Source organism: Myotis nattereri (assembly GCF_964212035.1).
Source record: "Myotis nattereri genome assembly, chromosome: 15".
NCBI classification, from domain to species: domain Eukaryota; kingdom Metazoa; phylum Chordata; class Mammalia; order Chiroptera; family Vespertilionidae; genus Myotis; species Myotis nattereri.
Window position 1 is genome coordinate 50,498,004 of NC_138090.1, and position 20,128 is coordinate 50,518,131.

Sequence of the window (20,128 nt, forward strand, 5' to 3'; positions counted from 1 at the left end):
GCCCACCTACACAGGTACCCAGCCCCATCGTGCACTGCCACCTGGGACACCGGGTGCTCACTTGTGGAAGCCCCTTGTGGGCCAGTCCTAACCTTCGTGGGACCTCCTCCTTCTGACCTAGTTTGCCACCTGTGAGATGCTCAGAACTACTTTCACGTCCATTCCAACCCTCATGAAGTAGGCACTTCTCATGTCTCTCTCTCTCTCTCTCTCTCTCTCTCTCTCTCTCTCTCTCCCTCTGTCTGTCTCCCACTTAATGTTTGGGGAAATCCGAGACCTGGGAAATAAAGAGGAACAGACCCCTGGACCATTGGGGGGCAGGAGGCAAGGTGAGGTGCAGAACCAGATGCGTTTGCCTGTCCCGTTTTCCTCTGTGAAGGTCTCCTCAGGGGTCCCCACCCGTACTGTTCAGGTGGTAGAGGTGCAGGGGCACAGAAAGGGACATGGAAGGAAGGGGGCACCCAGGACTCCGTCCACAGGCAGTTTGGCACATGCTCTTTATTCTGTGACTGTTTCAATTTACACGGTGACGATCGCATGCCTATACATTCGTATCTTTTTCATTGATCGCCAGGTAGCCTACACATTCTTGCACGACACGGAGCAACTCTGCATGATTATTATCCAGAACAGCTTCATTAACATCCTCCTCCCAGATTTATTTATTTGTTTGCATAAAGGATCCACTAATTCAAACCTTGCTCCACCTTTCGGATTTTATCAGAATTTCCAGACCCAAGGTGATGAGCAAGTGTCTCGCTCTACCTTGCCCAAGTGCCTCCCGAATATATTTGACCAATGGACAGTTCCGGTGGTTGAGGCTCCTGGTCTCAAGGCATCTCTGCCAGCGCTGAGGTGGTGGTGGTGGTGTTTGTTTTTTTAAATCTTAGCGTTTGGCTTGATTTCCATTGGTTTGCACACGTCTCCTATGGTTGAGGTTTTTACTATGACGTTGAGCAAAGGTCAAGTCCACTATGACGGCAGGTCATGGATGTCCTGGTTTCTGTCAATTTCCGGTTTCAAGGCATAGAGCTGGAGAGATGGGAGCTCGGAGAGATTAGCTGTTGTTTTTTATGGTCTCATTGATCCAGTCGGTGAACTTGCAGACTTGGGTGTAAACACCGGGGCTGTTGGGTTGGCCACACGGGAACGCACCCCAGGACACCAGGCCTTGCAGGGTGCCTTGGCAGATCAATGGTCCCCCTGAGTCACCCTGGAGGGGAGAGAGCAGATTCGTTTTGGCTTCCGAGCAACCAGCATTGAGGTCTTATATTAACCCCCTCCAGCCCCCCGCCCGCCCACTGCCTTCCACCCTATCCAATGGGAAGAGACTCATTGTCTCTGTGGACCAATGGGAGAGCAGGAATTAATGCAATCTTGCCAGAGGACATGGGCTGGGTGTCTCTGTGGACCAATGGGAGGGCAGGAATTAATGCGATCTTGCCAGAGGACATGGGCTTGAGCTCCCAGCCACAATGGGACCAATCACGGGAAGGGGGCGGGGCTTCCGTCATGAAGGCCTCTTGGCCAGTAGCCCCTAAAAGAAGGCGGATTGTCTCCAGGGGACCCACCACCAGGCCCTTGCCCAGAAATGTGGGACCAGATGCTCTCTGGGCACCAGGGGCAGAACCAATGACCTAATTTGCAGGGTCAAGTGCAAAATTAAAAGGAAGACCACCTGGAACAAAGATATGAATTTCCAAACAGCAACAAGAATTTACAGCAAGGGCGGGCCTGCCCCCAGCGTGGGGCTCTGTGTCCCCGCACACCTTGCACATTCTTAACTCAGTCCTTCCGTGGGGGCAAAGGGGGACCCCCCATTCTTTAGGACACACAGTCCTGTCCTGTCACCCCTCTCCCTAACGCACACATCCCCCTGCCTCTGAAAGCAAATGTGAGCAAAGATAGTGGAGGTACGGAGAAGCAAAGAGACAAAATGAAACAGAGAGAGAGAGAGAGGTAGGGAAGAAGGAGGGGGATAGAGAAGCAGACATTTTGGGGTGGGGGAAAAGGCAGAGATGGAAGAAATGAAGAGACTGACCGAGGCAGAACATGAGAGAGAGAGAAAGGGGGCGGGGGGGGAGAGAGAGAGAGAGAGAGAGAGAGATCCCAACATAGAGAGAACACAAATGAAAACAAGGAAATGAAATGTAAGGAGAGATGATTCTCAGAGACAGAGATGAGGTTACAGAGATGAGGAAGGGGGAGCAAAGAGGAGGGAGGGGCCCCTTCCTTTCCCAGGCAGGACCCAGGCGAGGTGAACGAGACATAAGCTTCTGGCACGAAATCTCAGGGATGGCAATGAACAATATTTTTAGGGCAATGCTCTGAGAATCACATTTAATATGAATTTTTTAAAAATCTGTGACCATCAGTTTACCCCAATTTTAGATACGTGAGGACAGCACCATGGTTTGCCAAACCATACGGAAGCCGAGAGGCAAATGGACAATAGAGTCGAACATGGTTCGTTATGGAAAATTCTGATAGTTTTGCCCATCAAGGACTTTTGCGATGATTTTAAAAAATATCGCATTAGAATAGGATGCACCTTGGCCACTGAGTGTTTGGTGCCCCCCGAAAGTTGGTGCTTGAAGCCAGTGTGCCTCACTCCCCTTGCCCACGTCTCACCCCCCATTTTCTCACCGTCAGTCCGTTCCCTTCAACTTCGTGCCCAGCCCCAGGGCCACCCCAGCCCCCATGGGCTCCCGCTCAAGCCCTACGCAGAGAAGTGGGTCGAGAGAGCCAGGAGAGCAGGAAGTGTGCTAGAGGTGGTTGGGCACCGGGGTGGGGCCCCTAGACTCTGCGCTGGGAGGAAGCAGGACACGGGGCCAGGGAGGGAATGGGGGGCGGTCCTCACATTGCAGGCGTTGGTCTTCGAGTTGGGTTCGCCGGCACACACCATGGATTTCCCCAGCAGGTCCTTGTAAATCCTCTTGCAGTTCTGGGGGGTGATGAGCCTGATGTTTGTGCACATGAGCTCCGCCGGGAAGGTCACTGTTGAGGAGGCGGGCAGCACAGGGCAGTCAGAGGGGTGGGCCTGGAGCGCCTTGGGTGCTCATGGGAGAAGGTGTGGGCCCTGCACCTTGAACTAACCAGGGGCTGTGGGGCTCAGTACTATAGACGTGACAAGGGGCCATGCCTTCTGGGTTGGCGGGTTGGCGGGTGGGGAGGTGGGGAGCGGGGGAGACAAGGACCTAGGACCTATACTCCTGGGTCCGAGGGAAGAGGGGCCGATGGCCAGTGCTCTCAGGTCCCCGAGCAGCCTCACCGTCCGGGCTGGTGATGGTGCCCCAGCCGGAAACGGTGCACGGGGTCCCGGCCGGATCGCACTGGGTGGGGAGGTTGACTTTCCTCACGGCCGACGTCAGCTTGGCGGACTCGCTCAGCTTCACCAGCATGATGTCATTCTCGTGGGTCTGTGTGGAGTATTGGGGGTGGACGAAGGACTCCGTGGCCTTGATCTTCTGGCCTCTCCTGCTGTTGAGCCGAAAACTGCCCATGTACACGTTGTAGTCGCTGGGAGGAGAGAGACATTCAGAGAGAGACATTCAGAGAGAGAGGCCCCGCCCCGGAGAGCGGGGGATGGGGCCCAGAGAGAGGGGACAGGGTGCAGAGATAAGGGGACAGGGACCCAGAGGGAGGGGCAGAGACCCAGAGGGAGCGCTGAGGACTCCCTGCCACGCACGCACCTCATCTGGCAGTGGGCGGCGGTGACCACCCACTCCTCGTTGACCAGGACGCCCCCACAGTGCAGCTGATTGCCTTTGAGCAGGGCCACCTGATAGGGGTGGGAGCCTCTTGGACATGGAACCCCATCGATAATCCGGTCCCCCGCATTCTTTCCTGGAGAGAGACACGGGGAGCACATGGGAAGCACGCCCCCAGACCAAGCTGAGGAATCACTGAGGGATGTGCAGGGACAGACAGAGAGGCGTGGAGAAGGGCAGAGGCGGACACAGAGCCCAGGGCTGAGGCCGCTGCAGACTTAGATGGGGAGAGACGGAGGGAGGCTGCTCAGAAGCCCAGGGCAGCAGCTGGTCTGGAGGCAACTGCAGCATCTGATGAGGGAGACACTGAGGGCGGGAAGCAGCCTGGAGGGCACCCAGAGCCCCGGCGTCAGGAGGGAGCAGGAAGAAAGGGGCCACAGCCCAGGGGGCGGGTCTCCATGGGAGGAGGCTGCTGCAGGGGAGGGTCCTGACTCAGGGGCTCCTTGGAGAGAGGGGGCCTGGGGAGGGGAGGTGGGGGACTGTGAGGCCCAGGGGCAGGGGCAGGACCCCCAGGCTGGTCCCCACCTGCTTGTCTAGCAGATCCCAGGGCGAAGGACAGCAGTAGGAGCAGCAGGGGCTGGAGCAGGGGACCTGCCATGTGTCCTGTCTGAGCCTCTGTGGCTGCCACGGAGGAAGGGCCTTCTGTGCTGGGGCTGGAAAGACAGAGAGTTCAGGAAGCAGGACTCCTGGTCTCCAGGTCCCTTCTCTTCTCTCAGGCCCTGGAGCCCTAGTCTGCACCCACCTCCTCCCTCAGACCCAGGAGCCCTAGTCTGCACCCACCTCCTCCCTCAGACCCAGGAGCCCCAGTCTGCACCCACCTCCTCTCTCAGACCCAGGAGCCCTAGTCTGCACCCACCTCCTCCCTCAGACCCAGGAGTCCCAGTCTGCACCCCTCTCCCCCCTCAGACCTAGGATCCCTAGTCTGCATCTACCTCCTCCCTCAGACCCAGAAACCCCAGTCTGCACCTACCTCCTCCCTCAGACCCAGGAGCCCCAGTCTCCACCCACCTCCTCCCTCAGACCCAGGAGCCCCAGTCTGCACCTACCTCCTCCCTCAGACCTAGGATCCCTAGTCTGCACTTACCTCCTCCCTCAGACCCAGGAGTCCCAGTCTCCACCCACCTCCTCCCTCAGACCCAGGAGCCCTGTTCCTCAGCCTCCTTTCCTGCCTTAGACCCCAGAATTTGCCCTCCTGCCACATCTTCCCTCCAGCTTGGGTTTTAGGCCCCCCGAATTCCTTCCTCTGGGGACCTAGGAATCTGGCCTCCCACTCTCCCCGTTCATAAGCCTGTGCCCCTTGTTCCTTTTCTCTAAGAGACTCAAAATTCCACCTCCAGCTTCTCATCTCTCAGAACCAGGACTCCAGACCCCCCTGCTCCCCTCCCCTCAGGAGTAGGAGTCAGCCATCCCTCCAGCCTCACCTCCTGCCCCCCCCAAAAGGCCCCTTCTCACCTGCCGGTGGATCTGATCTGATCTGGGTTCCAGACGAGGTTGGGAGCCAAGCCTGTCTAGCCCTGTGAAGGGCGGCCCTCTTATAGCACCGCCGCCCCCACCCCGGCCTCCGCCCCGCACCCAGGTTCCTCGGGTGCAGGTGGAGCCAACTCTGAGACACCCCCTTCCTGAATTTGCGGTTATCTGGAACCCCTGAGGCAGCTAAAGCAATAGGCCTGCACCTTCTCCACCCTCCCTCCCGAGGCTGCGTGGGGGCGGTACCCAGCCGGTTCACCCCCGCACATTCTGGGCCTGGTGGCAGCTCCCCTGGGAGGGACCAGGTGCAGGCCTGCGGAGGGGCAGGAGCTGCAGGGCTCAGGAATGGCCTGTGTGCGACCATTGTTCTTGCCTTCGCCCCCTCTCAGCCGTGGCCTCGACCCTACACCCTGACTCTGATCCGCCTGGGGGAACTGGTCTAGGCAGAATCCCAGACATGTCTCTGAGCCTGAACCCAGCGCCACCCCTAATATAGGGGTACCGATGAGAGAGGGCGGGCTCTCCCAACCCCACCCCACTAAATGCCTACTGCTATCCATAGTACTATCCATCCTACTATGCATTTGTTAACAAAAATATCTGTACTGCCCTGGCCGGTTTGGCTCAGTGGATAGAGCGCCGGCCTGAGGACTCAAGGGTCCCGGGTTCGATTCTGGTCAAGGGCATGTACCTTGGTTGCGGACACAACCCCGGTGGGGAGTGTGCAGGGGGCAGCTGATCGATGTTTCTCTCTCATCGATGTTTCTAACTCTGTATCCCTCTCCCTTCCTCTCTGTAAAAAATCAATAAAATATATTAAAAAAAAAATCTGTACTGAGTATTGCCTAATGTAGACTTTTATTTCACTCTGTGAACATGTTCCCCGCTGACTGCATTTATTTCTGCTTTCCTCATACGGTCGCATGCTATTTCACACTGCAGAATCATTCCGATTCATGTCATCCGCTTCACGTTGAAGCCCATTTGAATAGTTTTCATTTTCATAAAATGGGATGAATGTCTTTGTCTCATCTTACCTTTGCTCATCGCATTCATTCAAAAAAAATATCCACTGTGCCTTGACTCTGAGCCCTGGCCTCTGGGGACATAGCATCAGCAAAACAGAGAAATTCCCTCACAGAGCCTCTTGTTCCGTTGGGCGGAGGAGACCTCGATTAGCAAAATAAAAGCTTAAAATACGTAGTCTGTTTTTTTCTTTTTCTTTTTATTAAGTTTATGGGGATGACATTGGTCAATACGTTTATACGGCATGGGAGAGAGGTAGGCTTTACCATCGTTCGTATGGAAAATCATACAATAATGAAAAAAGGATAATACAAGAACAAATTGTATTCTGTGTGCTCACAACTATAAACCGACGTTCGCCAACCCCCCCCCCCCCCCCCCGCCCGGGTAGGTTTCAAGTGTACATTTCTCCGATACGTGAGCTGTATGTTGCGTTCTGTGCCCACCACCCGGAGTCAAATCATCTCCCATCACCATATATTTGATCTTCTAAAGGGTCAAATATATACCCTTTGCTCCCCCTCAACCCCCTTCCCAATGGTAGCTGCCACACTGTTGTCCGTGTCTAGGAGTTTTTGCTTGTTTGTTTTGCTTGTTTGTATTTTTTGTTGTTTTCAATTTTATATCCCACCTAGAAAGTGAAATCACATGGTTCTTGACCTTTTCTGTTAGACTTATTTTGCTTAGCATGATATTCCATACTGTCATTTGCCTTTGGGGTCAAATTAATAAGATCTTATCTACTACCCAGGTTCATAAGTTTATTATCTATGTTTCCTTCTATGTAATTTATCGTGTCAGGTCTTCTATTTAGGTCTTTGATCCATTTTGAGTGAATGTTTGTATGTGGGCACTGGTGGAGGTAAGTGTTATGAAGAAAATATAAGACCAGAAGGATAGATAGGACATTATTGGTTCTCTTTCCTCTCAGGAGGAAAAACCTCTGGGGTCATAGTGTGAGATAAAACCATTGGAAAGACCCCAGGTGAAGAGGACCATTGAACAAAATCTTGAAGGAGGTGCTGGATGAATCATGTAGCTACTTGGGATTAGCCATCCCCAGGCAGAGAGAACCATCAGGTGAGAAGGGAAGGGGTGACCTAGAATGTTCTAGCAGATAATTTTTTTTTTTTTTTTTTTTTTTTTACTGTGTCTGAATGAGTCAAAGGGAGAAGGGTGGGCAATGAGGTCAGAGACATCACAGGACTTGGCCATCACAGGGATTGAAGACCAAGGTAGGACGTTGGCTTTACTTTGAGCGAGATGGGAGCCATTGCCAGGTGACGACTACACAGCCAATTTCTGTTAGTGGGATTGAACCTCACTTCTAAGTCAGACCCCAAATGATAACTTATTTCCCATTCTGAGCTCACATCTCATCTCCGTCCTGACCCCTAACCCAATTCTACCTCGATCCCATAATTTGACCCATCATAGACATTGTTGTTGCCTACCCAGCATGCTCTCCTTCTGCCATTCTGTCAGACCTTGATTTAGTTTGGGGATAGCCTGCTGTGCTCATGTGACCACACATGAGCTTGATTGCACGGAGCATGGGGGCCCATGTCTGCTGTTCAGGGATGGTTAAGAAATGGACACGTGGTGCAGTTCTAGCCAATGAGGAGTGAGGGGAAGACCATTGGGCCACTTCTGGGAACAGCTTTCTTCTTTCCAAAGCAAGACGTGAGAAGAGTTCTCCTTCACTCTCTTAGATGGCGTCCCTTATGGATGTAAAATTAGGAAGTGACACAGCTCCCTTGGACCTATGGAGGGAAGTGGCCAGTAGACAATGTCATAGATAGGATCTCGTCTACGGCCATACCACCCTGAACGCGCCCGATCTCGTCTGATCTCGGAAGCTAAGCAGGGTCGGGCCTGGTTAGTACTTGGATGGGAGATAGGATCTCTGATGAGGTCACTGAGGTGGCGAGTTAATGGCCCGTGGAGCCCCCTTATTTCATGTCATATCTCATTCTGGTTTTCTTTCTGGTTCGAAGATATTTTTGGTTCCCACAGCCAAACTTTTCCCCACTGAGACCTCAGTGTTGAGTCCAAATCTCACGTGATATCCAAAATCCAATCTTAAACCATGAATGTAAATCCAAGTCTCTGAAGCCCTGATATTTACTAATAAATAACCAGACTTCTCTTCTGCTAGGATTTGCATATCTGTCAGTGTTTTTAATTATTTTCTTTTCTGATTTTGTTGCTAAACACTGGTCTGTACAAGCAGAGGGGTGTGTCTGTGATAGTCACTGTTTTTTTTAGCACTCCACCCAGATCAGGGAACCCAGGAGGCACTTAAATAATACTTGTTTGCAAATCATTGGCATCCACAGTTCTGACAACCTTTTCAAAAAATATGTTTTTCTTGATTTCAGAGAGGAAGGGAAAGGAAGAGAGAGAGAGAAACATCAATGATGAGGGCGAATCATCGATTGGCTGCCTTCTGCACCACCCCCCCCCCCCCCCCCCACACACACACACACACTTGGGATGGAGCCCACAACCTGGACATGTGCCCTGATCAGGAATCAAACTGGGACCCCCTGGTCCCTAGCTTGCTGCTCAACCACTGAGCCACGCTGGACGGGGCACAGTTCCGACAACTTTGGATTCAGTCCTTCCCTGATCCCTCAGCCACACGGCCATGGGACGGGACAAAATTTGGCTTCACAAGTCAGACCAGCCCAGGCTTGCTTCCTTATCGACTTCCCTGTCATTCCAGGTCAGTAACTGAATGTTTCCAGGCCTCACCGTGGCCCCTGCTCTCGAAAGTGGGGGAGAGCAAATCTACTTGCCAAGGCAAATGGAAGGGTTTAGTAAAATAGTGAAAGAAAAATGGGTAGGCGGTAGCAGGCGCTGAGTCTGTGTTAGCCGCCTGACCACATCGCCCAGAGAATAAGGCCGCTTTGATTCCTTGTTGTACGTTCTGTGTGATGTGTCAGACACTTGTTAGGTCTTGTCACGACTCCTCACATAGATTCAAGCGAGGATTGTCTCCCATGTGTTTGTACATGAGAACATGGAGGCTTTCAGAGGGGAACTCCCGTGAGAGCAAAGTCATTCAGGTCAGGAGTCAAAAGAGGTAGAATTCGAAGGCTGACGGTATCACCATTGCACAAGCCCACACTCCGCAAAGGAGATTCCCCTGGGACACCCTCCTGTACTGTCAGATTCTCAGTTGGCTGAAACCAAATTCAGGTCCCCAGGAGCCTATTAATGATGCAAGCTCCCCCCGCCCTCCCCAGTCCCTGCCTGCACCTCAGCAAGAATTCCACATCCCAGCCATGCTATGCCCTTGGGTTTAGTCCCAGACCCGTTCCTAAACGCCCCCTCCCACCTCAACTCATATCACCCTTGCCCTCAGACCTACCTCCTGAACCTGTGCCCGATGACTCATTTCTCGCTCCTGTTCTCATCTGAGACTTGGCACCTGACTGTCCTGCCAGCTGTGTTTGCCCCGGCGGATCCTGGACACTGATCCCCAACCTTCTGGTTTAGCACCTTCGTGTTCTGAGGGCCGATTGTTTCTGGTTCCTGGATTCACTTCCCCCTCCTTCAAGAACAACTCTCTACTTCTTGGAAAGCTGCCTACGCGTCTTCTGGGCGAAACTGCCCCTTAGACGTCTATCGACCCTCCCACCCATTGGGATGGATGGGTGGCGCAGGCCAAGGTAACACAGGCACGGCCTCTGCCCTAGAAATGGTGATGGAATCAAGGGCGGGGGGGGGGGGGGGGCAGGGGCTCTGTTCAAGCTGGAGGCTGGAATAAGATCGTCCTACCGAGGGTAGAATGAGATCCACAAGAGAAGGAAAGAGATAAGCCATGATGAGAAACAGCTGACACATGTGGGAGCGAGAAACAGAGACGAAAAAGAGGCAGGCAGAACCACACACACACACACACACACACACACACACACAGTCCCAGGGAGAGAGAGAAAGAGAGCTGACGAGCTTCCCTGGGACCCATGCCACCTCCTCTGACATCATGCATTCACCTTGGACAGAGTGAGGAGGGGAGGTTAGGAGACTGGACTCCTGGGTCTCAGAGGAGAGGCTGGGAGCCTTGGTTTATATTTTTAAAAAAATACTCACTGAGGATATGAGTTTTCATTAACATTTTTAGAGAGAGGAAGGGAGAGGGAGGGAGGGAGAGAGAGAGAGAGAGAGAGAGAGAGAGAGAGAGAGAGAGAGAGAGAAAGAGAGAGAGAGAGAGGTGAGACTGAAATATTGACTGGTTGCCTTCCTTATACTCCCCAACTGGGGGTTGAACCCACAACCCCACAACCTGACCATGACCTTTTGGTGTATGGGATGATGCTCCAACCCACTGAGCCACACTGGCCAGGGCACATACCTAGGTTGCAGGTTGGATTCCCCATCGGGGCATGTACGGGGGTGGGCAATCGATCCATGTTTCTCTCTCTAAAATCAATATAAGAAAGTGGAAGGAGCCCTAGCTGGCTCGGCTCAGTCGATAGAGCATCAGCCTGCGGACTGAAGGGTCCCAGATTCAATTCCGGTCAAGGGCACATGCCTGCATTGTGGGATAGATCCCCGTAGGGGGTGTGCAGGAAGCAGCCGGTCAATGGTGCCGGTCAGTGATTCTCCCTCATCACTGATGTTTCTATCTTTCTCTCCTTCTCCCTTCCTCTCTGAAATCAATATAAATATATATTTTTTTAAGTGGAAGAGGCCTGGAGAGTATCACGTAGAGGAAGCAGCAGGAGAGTAAAGGCTTTGAGATGGAATAAAGTACAGATGGAGCTCAGAGAGCCGACAATGAAGGGGCTTGTGGGTCATGGTGAGTTGGACTCTACCTTGTGGCCACTGATGAACCACTTGGACTTTATGAAGAGATGTGGCATAGAACCTTTGTATTTTCAAAAATAGCAACCTGGCTGCTCTATGAGGCAAGATAGGAAGCGGCCATGGAGTCACAAGGGGGCCATTGCTCTCGTACAAATGAGAGATGATGGAGACCAGGGGAAGGCTATCTGGGAGATGGAGATGGTAGCAAGTGGGTGGATTCAAGGTGCGTTTAGGAGGAAAAACCAACAGGCCACGGCGGCGATGGGCTGAACGGAGTTCGTCAACTCTGTTGACAGGGAGCTGGAGATGTTAGGACTTTGCGGCCTCTTGCTCGGTGGACATGGTGCCCTTCGGCGAGAAGACGTGGCCAGATCTGCTGTAAAGCTCAACAAGAGGGTGAGAAACCCCGCTGACCCTGATGTCAACTGTAACCCCAAGTGTAGTCTTTACTTCGACACAGCTCTCAGCTCCAGATTTCACACAGGGAGTTTGGTACATGTTCTTTATTCTGTGAATATTTCATTTTACACAGTGAGGATCACATGCATATACTACATTTTTTTGGTGTTGTTTTTTTTTTTTTTCCATTGAACACCCGATAGCATACACATTCTTGCGTGACAACTCTGCATAATTATGATCCTGAACAGTTTCATTCGTATCCTGACCTCCATCCGTTTATTGTTTACACAAACAACCCAATAATTTGGGACGTGTTCAGCGTTTTCTCTCTTCTGCTATGACAAATAGTGTTGTGAGGCATTCAAACCTTGCCCACCCACCCACATTTCGGCTTCACTAGAATGACTAGATCGAAAGTAATGCGTAAACCTCTTGATTGATCTCCCTTTCACAACACCTGTAGCAACCCACAGTTCCAGTGGTGGAAACTATGGGTCTCACCACATTTTTACCTGTCCTGGGTTTTTTTTTAGATAATTTTAGTAGATTTTAGATAATTTTAGTGTTCAATTAGAATATTGTTGACATTTTAAGATGACTTCGAAAAACAGTCAAGTCACATATGTCTGTAAGTCATGGATGCCTTTATTTTTTTGTGTGAAGTAACTGTTCTAGGGTGTAGGGATGGAGAGGTGGCAGTATGGAGAGATTAGGAATTCCTTTTCATGGTATCACTAATCCACTTGTGGTACCCGCATATACGAGTGTAGAAGGTTGGGTGGAAGGGTGGATGACGAGGGAAATTCCCCGTGGACACCAGGCCTTGCAGAGAACCTTCGCACATCAATGGGCTCCCTGAATCACCCTGAAGGGAGAGAGCAGATTAGCTTCCGTTTCAGAGCAACCATCCCTGAAGTCTCATATACCTTGTAGTTATCAAGTCTTTGTCCTGCCAGAATACAGCCTTCTGCCCTGGCCAATGGGAAGAGACTCATTGTCTCTGTACACCAATGGGAGAGCAGGAATGGATGCTATCCTAGAGAGGATCAACCAGGTTTTCTGAAGACATTGGCTTGAGTCCTGGCCAATTACAGGGAGGGGGCGGGGCTTTCAGGAAGTCAGAGCCCCATTTATTTTCCACTAGAGGCCCAGTGCACGAAACTTGTGCACTCGAGGGGGAGGGGCGGTCCCTCAGCCCAGCCTGTGCCCTCTCACAGCCTGGGAGCCCTCGGGGGATGTCCGACTGATGGCTTAGGCCTGCTCAGGGCTTCTGGCTGAGCAATGATCCCCTGTGGGAGCACACTGACCACCAGGGGGCAGCTCCTGCATTGAGCATCTGCCCCCTGGTGGTCAGTGTGCATCATAGCCACCGATCATTCTACCGTTAGGTCGATTTGCATATTAGGCTTTTATTATATAGGCTGGTAAGGGATGCTTTGCCAAGCCACTGGGAGAAGGTGCATTATCTCCAGGAAATCAACACATTTTCTTTCTCTGGGATGTGGGCCAGGGTTGTCCTGGAAACCAGTTGCAGGATCAATGACCCAATTTAAAGGGCCAGTGCAAATGAAAATGGGGCCACCATGTTCAAGTATATGAGTTTTAACACAGCAGGAAAAATACGTTAAACCAAGTGTGATATGTTCTCAAGCGCAGGGCTCTGTGTCCCTGCACAGCTTGCCCATTCATGAACAGCTTTCACTGGGGGGTTGGGGCGGGGGCCGGGAACACCACCCCCATTCTTCAAAAACACTCCGATTCCCAAGATGCACCATCTTGTTGACCCTGGAAAGCTGAGCGTGAACATGTGAAGGAGGAGAGTGGGAATACAAAGAGGCCAACAGTCAGAGAGAAAGGGAGAGAAGGGTGGAGAGAAGAAAGGGAAAGTAAGAAGGGGACAGAGAAGCAGAAGTATTGGGGGTAAGGAAAGAGGAAGAGATGGAGAAAATAGAAAGAGTAACAGAGGCAGAACGAGAGGGAGAGAGAGAAAGAGAGAGAGAGGATTCAGAGGAAAACAAAATAAAGTGAGGTGTAAAGAGAGATGGGGGGAGATAATTCTCAGGGACAAGAGGGGGTTACAGAGATGAGGAAGGGGGGGGAAGAGGAGGAGGAGGAGGCTCCCTCTTTCCCCAGAGCCAGGATCAGGTACAAAGACATATAAGCAAGCCAGACACTAGCTCCGGACACAACATCTTAGTGATTGCAACAGTATTTTAATGCAATACCTTAGAAATCAAATTTACTTGGAAAAAAATCCATGACAAACCGGGTATTTTAATTTTAGATAAAGTCGTGGCCATCACTGTGGTTTGATGAACCATTAGGAGCCGGAGAATGGAAAATCCAGTCACAATGGACTGCTATTTGTTGAAAATTCTATTTTGTTACATGGATTTTTTGTTTGCAGAGAGTAATTTTTAAATATTGCATTAGATCCTAGCCATAGCGATCAGACAAGAAGAAAAAAATGAAAGGCATCCAAATTGGAAAGCAGGAAGTAAAACTGTTATTATTCGCAGATGACATGAGATTGTGCATAGAAAACCCTAAAGCCTCCATCGAAAAACGACTAGATTCAATAAATGAATTCAGCAACGTAGCAGGATACAAAATCAACACCCAGAAATCGATGATATTTTTATATACCAATAGTGAACTCTCAGAAAGAGAAACTAAAAAACTAATCTCATTTACCATTGCAACAAAAAAAGTTAACATACTTAGGAATAAACTTAACCAAGAAGGTAAAAGACCTGTACTCAGAAAACTACAGGACGTTGAAAAAAAGCAATAGAGGAAGATATAAACAGATCGAAGAATACATTGTGTTCATGGATTGGTAGCATCAACACCATTAAAATGTCTATACTACCCAAAGCAATCTATAGATTCAATGCAATCCCTATAAAAACACCAAGGGCATATTTCACAGATCTAGAAAAAATACCCCCCAAATTTATATAGAACCAAAAAAGACCTTGAACAGCCACAGCAATCTTGAGAAAGAATAACAAATTGGAGGGATTACAATATCAGCTATCAAGTTATACTAGAAAGCCGCTGTAATCAAAACAGCCTGGTACTGGCACAAGAATAGGCATATAGCCGAAGCCGGTTTGGCTCAGTGGATAGAGCGTCGGCCTGCGGACTGAAGGGTCCCGGGTTCGATTCCGGTCAGGGGCATGTACCTGGGTTGCGGGCACGTCCCCAGTGGGAGATGTGCAGGAGGCAGCTGATCGGTGTATCTCTCACATCGATGTTTCTAACTCTCTAAATCTCTCCCTTCCTCTCTGTAAAAAAATCAATAAAATATATTTTTAAAAAAATGAATAGGCATATAGATCAATGGAACAGAACAGAGACCCCAGAAATCAACGCAAGCCATTACGCTCAATTACTAATTGACAAAGGAGGCAAGAGCATACAATGGAGTAAAGACAGTCTCCTCAATAAATGGTGTTGAGAAAATTGAACACGTACATGCAAAAAAAAAAAAAAATGGAACTAGACACCAACTTACACCACACACAAGAACAAACTCAAAATGGACAAAGACTTAAATGTAAGTCACGAAATCATAAAAAACCCTAGAAGAAAACATAAGCAGCAAAATCTCACACATCTCTCGTAGTAATATGTTTACCGGCACATGTCCTAGGGCAAAGGAAACTAAGGAGAAAATAAACAAATAGAACTATATCAAAATAGAAAGCTTCTCACAGCAAAAGAAACCATTGTGATAACATGAAAAGGGAATCCACTGAATGTGAGAACGTATTTGCCAACGACACATCTGATAAGGGGTTAATTTCCAAAATATATAGGGAACTCATACAACTTAACAAAAGGAAGACAAACAATGCAATTAAAAAATGGGCAAAGGACCTAAATAGACACTTCTCCAAACTGGACATACTGCAGGCCAAGAGGCATAGGAAAACATGCTCAAAGTCACAAATCATATGAGAAATGCAAATCAAAATGACAGTGAGGTGTCACCTCACACCTGTCAGAGTGGCTATCATCAACAAATCAACAAATGACAAGTGCTGGCGAGGATGTGGAGAAAAGGGAACCCTCATGCATGGCAGGTGGGAATGCAGACTGGTGCAGCCATGATGGAAAACAGTGTGGAGTTTCCTCAAAAAAATTAAAAATGGAACTCCCATTTGACCCAGTGATCCCACTTCTAGGAATATATCCCAAGAAATCAGGAACACCCATCAGAAAGAATATAGGCACCCCTATGTTCGTAGCAGCACAATTTACAATCGCTAAGATTTGGAAGCAGCCCAAAAATCCATCAGCAGATGAGTGGATTGAAAAAGAGGTGGTACAACTACACAATGGAATACTACAAAGCAGTAAAAAAGAAAGAACTCTCATCATTCGCAGCTGCATGGGTGGACCTGGAGAGTATTGTGCTAATTGAAATAAGCCAATCAGAGAAATACAAGCATCACATGATCTCACTCATAAGTGGAATCTAATGAACAAAATAGATCCAGAGACATAGAAGCACAGAACAGACTGTAGAATCTCAGAGGGAAGGCGGGAGAGGGTGAGTGGGTGGGAAGAGATCAACCAAAGAACTTGTATGCATCCTATATAATAAAACCCTAATATGCAAATCGACTGGTAGCTATGACTTGCACTGACCACCAGGGTGCAGATGCTCAATGCAGGAGCTGCCCCCTGGTGGTCAGTGTGTTCCCAGCTAGAAGCTGGGCTCATGGCTGGCAAGCGCAGAGGCAGGCAGACATCCCCTGAGGGGCCCCAGACTGTGAGAGGATGCAGGCCGGGCTGAGGTACCCCCCACCCCCCAGTGCACAAATGTCATGCACCAGGCCTCTAGTATATGCATAACCCATGGACACAGATAATAGGGTGGTGAAGGCTTGGGGTGGAGGGTGGCAGCAGGCTGGAAGGGGGGATGGGGGGGGGGGAAGGAGGACATATGTAATACTTCCAACAACAACGATTTTAAAAATCAAATAAAATAAATATTGCATTAGAATATATTGTGTCCTGGTCACTGAGTTTTTGGTGCCCCCTTAAAATGTATGCTTGCAGCCAGTGCCTCACTGCCCTTACCCTCATTGTAGCCCCTTTTTCCCAACTCATGTTAGGGACTTTGTGCCCACCCCCAAGGCCACGCCGGCCCCCGTGGGCTCCCACCCGGACCCGGGCAGAGAACTGAGTAGAGAGAGCCGGGAAAGTGGGGCTGGTAAGGTGTGAGGGAAGGCTCAGCACCAGGGTCAGGCCACCCCTGACAGTGGATGTGGGGGGAGACGGGGCTGAGAGGAAACAGGGCCCAGGGCAGGGGAGGAGGGGACTCACTTTGCTGGCGGAGGACTGTCTGTCGGGAGGAGCAGCACAGACCATGAATCTCCTCAACATGGCCGGGAAAAGCTTCCTGCAGTCCTTGTAGGGGACGATGCGGACGCGGGAGCACATGAGCTGCGATGCGTTCCTCACTGTGGGGGGAGTGAGGGGGCGGTCAGGGGCTTGGGTGGCCGGACCCCTGGGTGCTGATAAAAGAGTGGGGGAGGGGGGGTCCTGGATGTTGAATAAGGGGAGGCCGGTGACTCAATGCTATGGTTAAGAAATAGGCCCCAGCGATCGAACTCTTGGATTTGAGGGAGGCCAAAACTGATGGGCCTGGGGGTGGAAAAGGCTGGGGCTTCTGAGTCTATAAAAGGAGGTGACTGGGAGCCAGATGTTGTGTGTGTGAGAGCCTGGAGGGTGCTGGGGGCCTGGGTCCTTGGGTCTGAGGAAGCACCTGGGGGCCAGGACTCTTGTGTCTGATGGAGGCAGGGGCTGGGTCCTGGACATGGAAATATCGGGAGATGCATCGGAGAGACAGATATTCTTGGTCTGCATGAGAGGTGGCTGGGGGTCTTGGACCCCTGGGTCCGAAAGATGGAGGTTTGGGATTCAAGGATGACGGCAGCGGTTCTCAACCTTCCTAACGCCGCGACCCTTTAATACAGTTCCTCATGTGGTGGTGACCCCAACCATAAAATTATTTTCGTTGCTACTTCATCACTGTAATTTTGCTACTGGTATGAATCGTCATGTAAATATCTGATATGCAGTGTTGGGGACCGTCATGCTGCTGGCAAAGTCTGGGCTGACCAGAGGACATGGCAAAGCCCTGGACTCTACCCTATGTCGATCCTGGAAGGTTTTAAGGTCAAAGCTCAGGAAAGGCTTAAGGCTTACTTAGAGTTTGCAGCAAAGCGGAATTAGACAAGGCTTGACCGAGGCACGACCTCGGTGGCTAAAAGTGCAGTTACTAAAACATAACCTGATTGTCATAGTAACTGTCAAACATAGATGGATCTAGACAAAGCTTGCCCAGTCTTGCCCAGCCTGTAACAATCTGCTACTTCCCTATAATGGGCCAAGTCCTAGCAGTGATCTATGAAGCATGACCAGCCACAGCTTAGATATAAAGCAGTGTGTGTGAAGAATAAAGTTGCTGGTACTGGTGCTGGTGCTGGTGCCTTGTGCCAGTCCTCCCAACCCCGGACTCTTGGTCTTTCATCCCACTCCACCTCTACCCATCGGACCCTCTCCAAGGTGCGGGTTACCGCAATGCAGAATGTATTTTCATTGTTACAAATTGAACATAATGAAAGCATAGTGATTCATCACAAAAACAATATGTCATTATATACGTGCTTTCCGATGGTCTTAGGCAACCCCTGTGAAAGGGCCGTTCGACCCCCAAATGGGTCGCGACCCACAGGTTGAGAACCGCTGGATTACGGGTTAAGGGGAAAGGGGGTCTACGGCAGAGTCCTCAATCCGCTGGGAAAAGGCCTGGTGACTTGGACTCCAGGGTCTGAGGCGCGGAGGGTTTTGAAGGTCTGGGATCTTGGGTTTGTTACCTGTATTCTGTGTCTTAGACAAAAAGGGAGCCGTGCGCTGGGCTATTCCTGGGCCTCAGGGGGCAGCCTTACCTACATCCACGGTGGTGCTGCCCCAGCCAGAGACGGTACAACTGGTCCCAGGCTGTTTGCACCTGGAGGGCACGCCGACTGTCCTCACGGAGGACGAGAGCGTGGCCGGGCTGCTCAGCCTCACCAGCATGATGTCATGGACCTGCCTGGCCGCGTCAAACCGGGGGTGGACGAAGGACTGTGTGGCCCTGATCCTCTGGGCATTTCCATCAACCAGAAGATCACTGCCCATTTGCACGATATACTCACTTGAAAAGAAAAAAAAAAAAGTGACATTGAGAGGGAGACTCTGTGACTGGGTAGGGCAGTGGTTGGCAAACTCATTAGTCAACGGAGCCAAATATCAACAGGACAACGATTGAAATTTCTTTTGAGAGCCGAATTTTTTAAATTTAAACTGTATAGGTAGGTACATTGCTATTAACTTAACTAGGGTGCTCCTAAGCTGGCCTTTGCTAAAAACGTCCTCAATCTGATTGAGGTACGTTCGCTGAGGCCGACCCCTTCCAACTCTGCCATCTACACGCATCTTGTATACTTGTTTCGTCCATCTCCTTTCGTTCATCCTCTCTATCTGTCCACCCCCGACTTCTTCTAACGCCACTTCTTCAAAATAGACTCGCCCAGGCTGAAAACCTACTTCTGTGCATGGGCCACGAAGTTTCAATCGCACTGTATGTGCGCGCCCGCACGTGGTATTTTGTGGAAGAGCCACGCTCAAGGGGCCAAAGAGCCGCATGTGGCTCGTGAGCCGCCGTTTGCTGACCACTGGGCTAGGGGAACATAGACCCAGAACGAGGGAGACAGAGAACCAGAGAGAGGGAGCCAGAAACCTAGAGTGTGGAGGAGAGAGAGACACACAGAGAAAAACCAAGATTGAGAGAAACAGAGAGAGAGAGAGAGAGAGAGAGAGAGAGAGAGAGAGAGAGAGAGAGAGAGAGAGGCAGGGACAGACACCCAGAGTGAGAAACGAGTCCCTATGGCTCCCCTGCCACATACCTCTTGCGACAGTGGGCGACGGTGAGCACCCAGTCCTTGTCGACTAGCACCCCTGCACACTGGATCCCACGGTCCGTAAACAGGGCCACCTGCCAAGGTTGGGCGCCTCTTGGACATGGAACTCCATTAATGATCCTTTCCCCATTTCCGTGGGCTGGATGGAGACATGGGGAGAGCATGGGTAGCAGGCCTCAGGGGATGGATGCCCAGAGACAGCGCTGGAGAGAGAGACAGACAGACAGAGAGGCGTGGAGAAGGGCAGAGGCGGACACAGAGCCCAGAGCAGACACAGCTGCAGACCGAGATGGAGAGAGACGGAGGGAGGCTGCTCAGAAGCCCAGGGCAGCAGCTGGTCTGGAGGCCACCCCAGCTTCTGATGAGGGAGACACTGAGGGCGGGAAGCAGCCTGGAGGGCACCCAGAGCCTAGGAGTCAGGAGGGAGCAGGAAGAAAGGGGCACAGCCCAGGGGCAGGTCTCCATGGGAGGAGGCTGCTGCAGGGGAGGGTCCTGACTCAGGGGCTCCTTGGAGAGAGGGGGCCTGGGGAGGGGAGGTGGGGGACTGTGAGGCCCAGGGGCAGGGGCAGGACACCCAGGCTGGTCCTCACCTTCTTCTTCAGCAGATCCCAGGGCGAAGGACAGCAGTAGGAGCAGCAGGGGCTGGAGCAGGGGACCTGCCAT

General features: G+C 51.0%; 2 protein-coding genes across 3 annotated transcripts; both read right to left on the reverse strand.

Annotated features, from left to right (window-relative positions):
- Nucleotides 1–1,018: 1,018 nt before the first annotated feature.
- On the reverse strand, nucleotides 1,019–20,128 carry LOC308531572 (kallikrein-7-like; the record flags this gene model as incomplete). 2 transcript variants are annotated; one of them, XM_081108543.1, is made up of 5 exons in its annotated part: nucleotides 1,019–1,213; nucleotides 2,861–2,997; nucleotides 3,272–3,519; nucleotides 3,693–3,846; nucleotides 20,056–20,128. In XM_081108543.1, 5 exons carry the CDS (start codon nucleotides 20,126–20,128, stop codon nucleotides 1,058–1,060), a joined length of 768 nt encoding a protein of 255 aa, XP_080964669.1. In that variant the 3' UTR covers nucleotides 1,019–1,057. The 2 variants fall into 2 exon arrangements, with proteins under 2 accessions (XP_080964669.1, XP_080964668.1); XM_081108542.1 differs by lacking the exon at nucleotides 20,056–20,128 and adding an exon at nucleotides 4,296–4,368.
- Nucleotides 15,369–19,629, reverse strand: LOC308531363 (kallikrein-7-like; the record flags this gene model as incomplete). Its single annotated transcript, XM_081108314.1, has 4 exons — nucleotides 15,369–15,398; nucleotides 16,824–16,960; nucleotides 18,452–18,699; nucleotides 19,451–19,629. 4 exons carry the CDS (start codon nucleotides 19,627–19,629, stop codon nucleotides 15,369–15,371), a joined length of 594 nt encoding a protein of 197 aa, XP_080964440.1.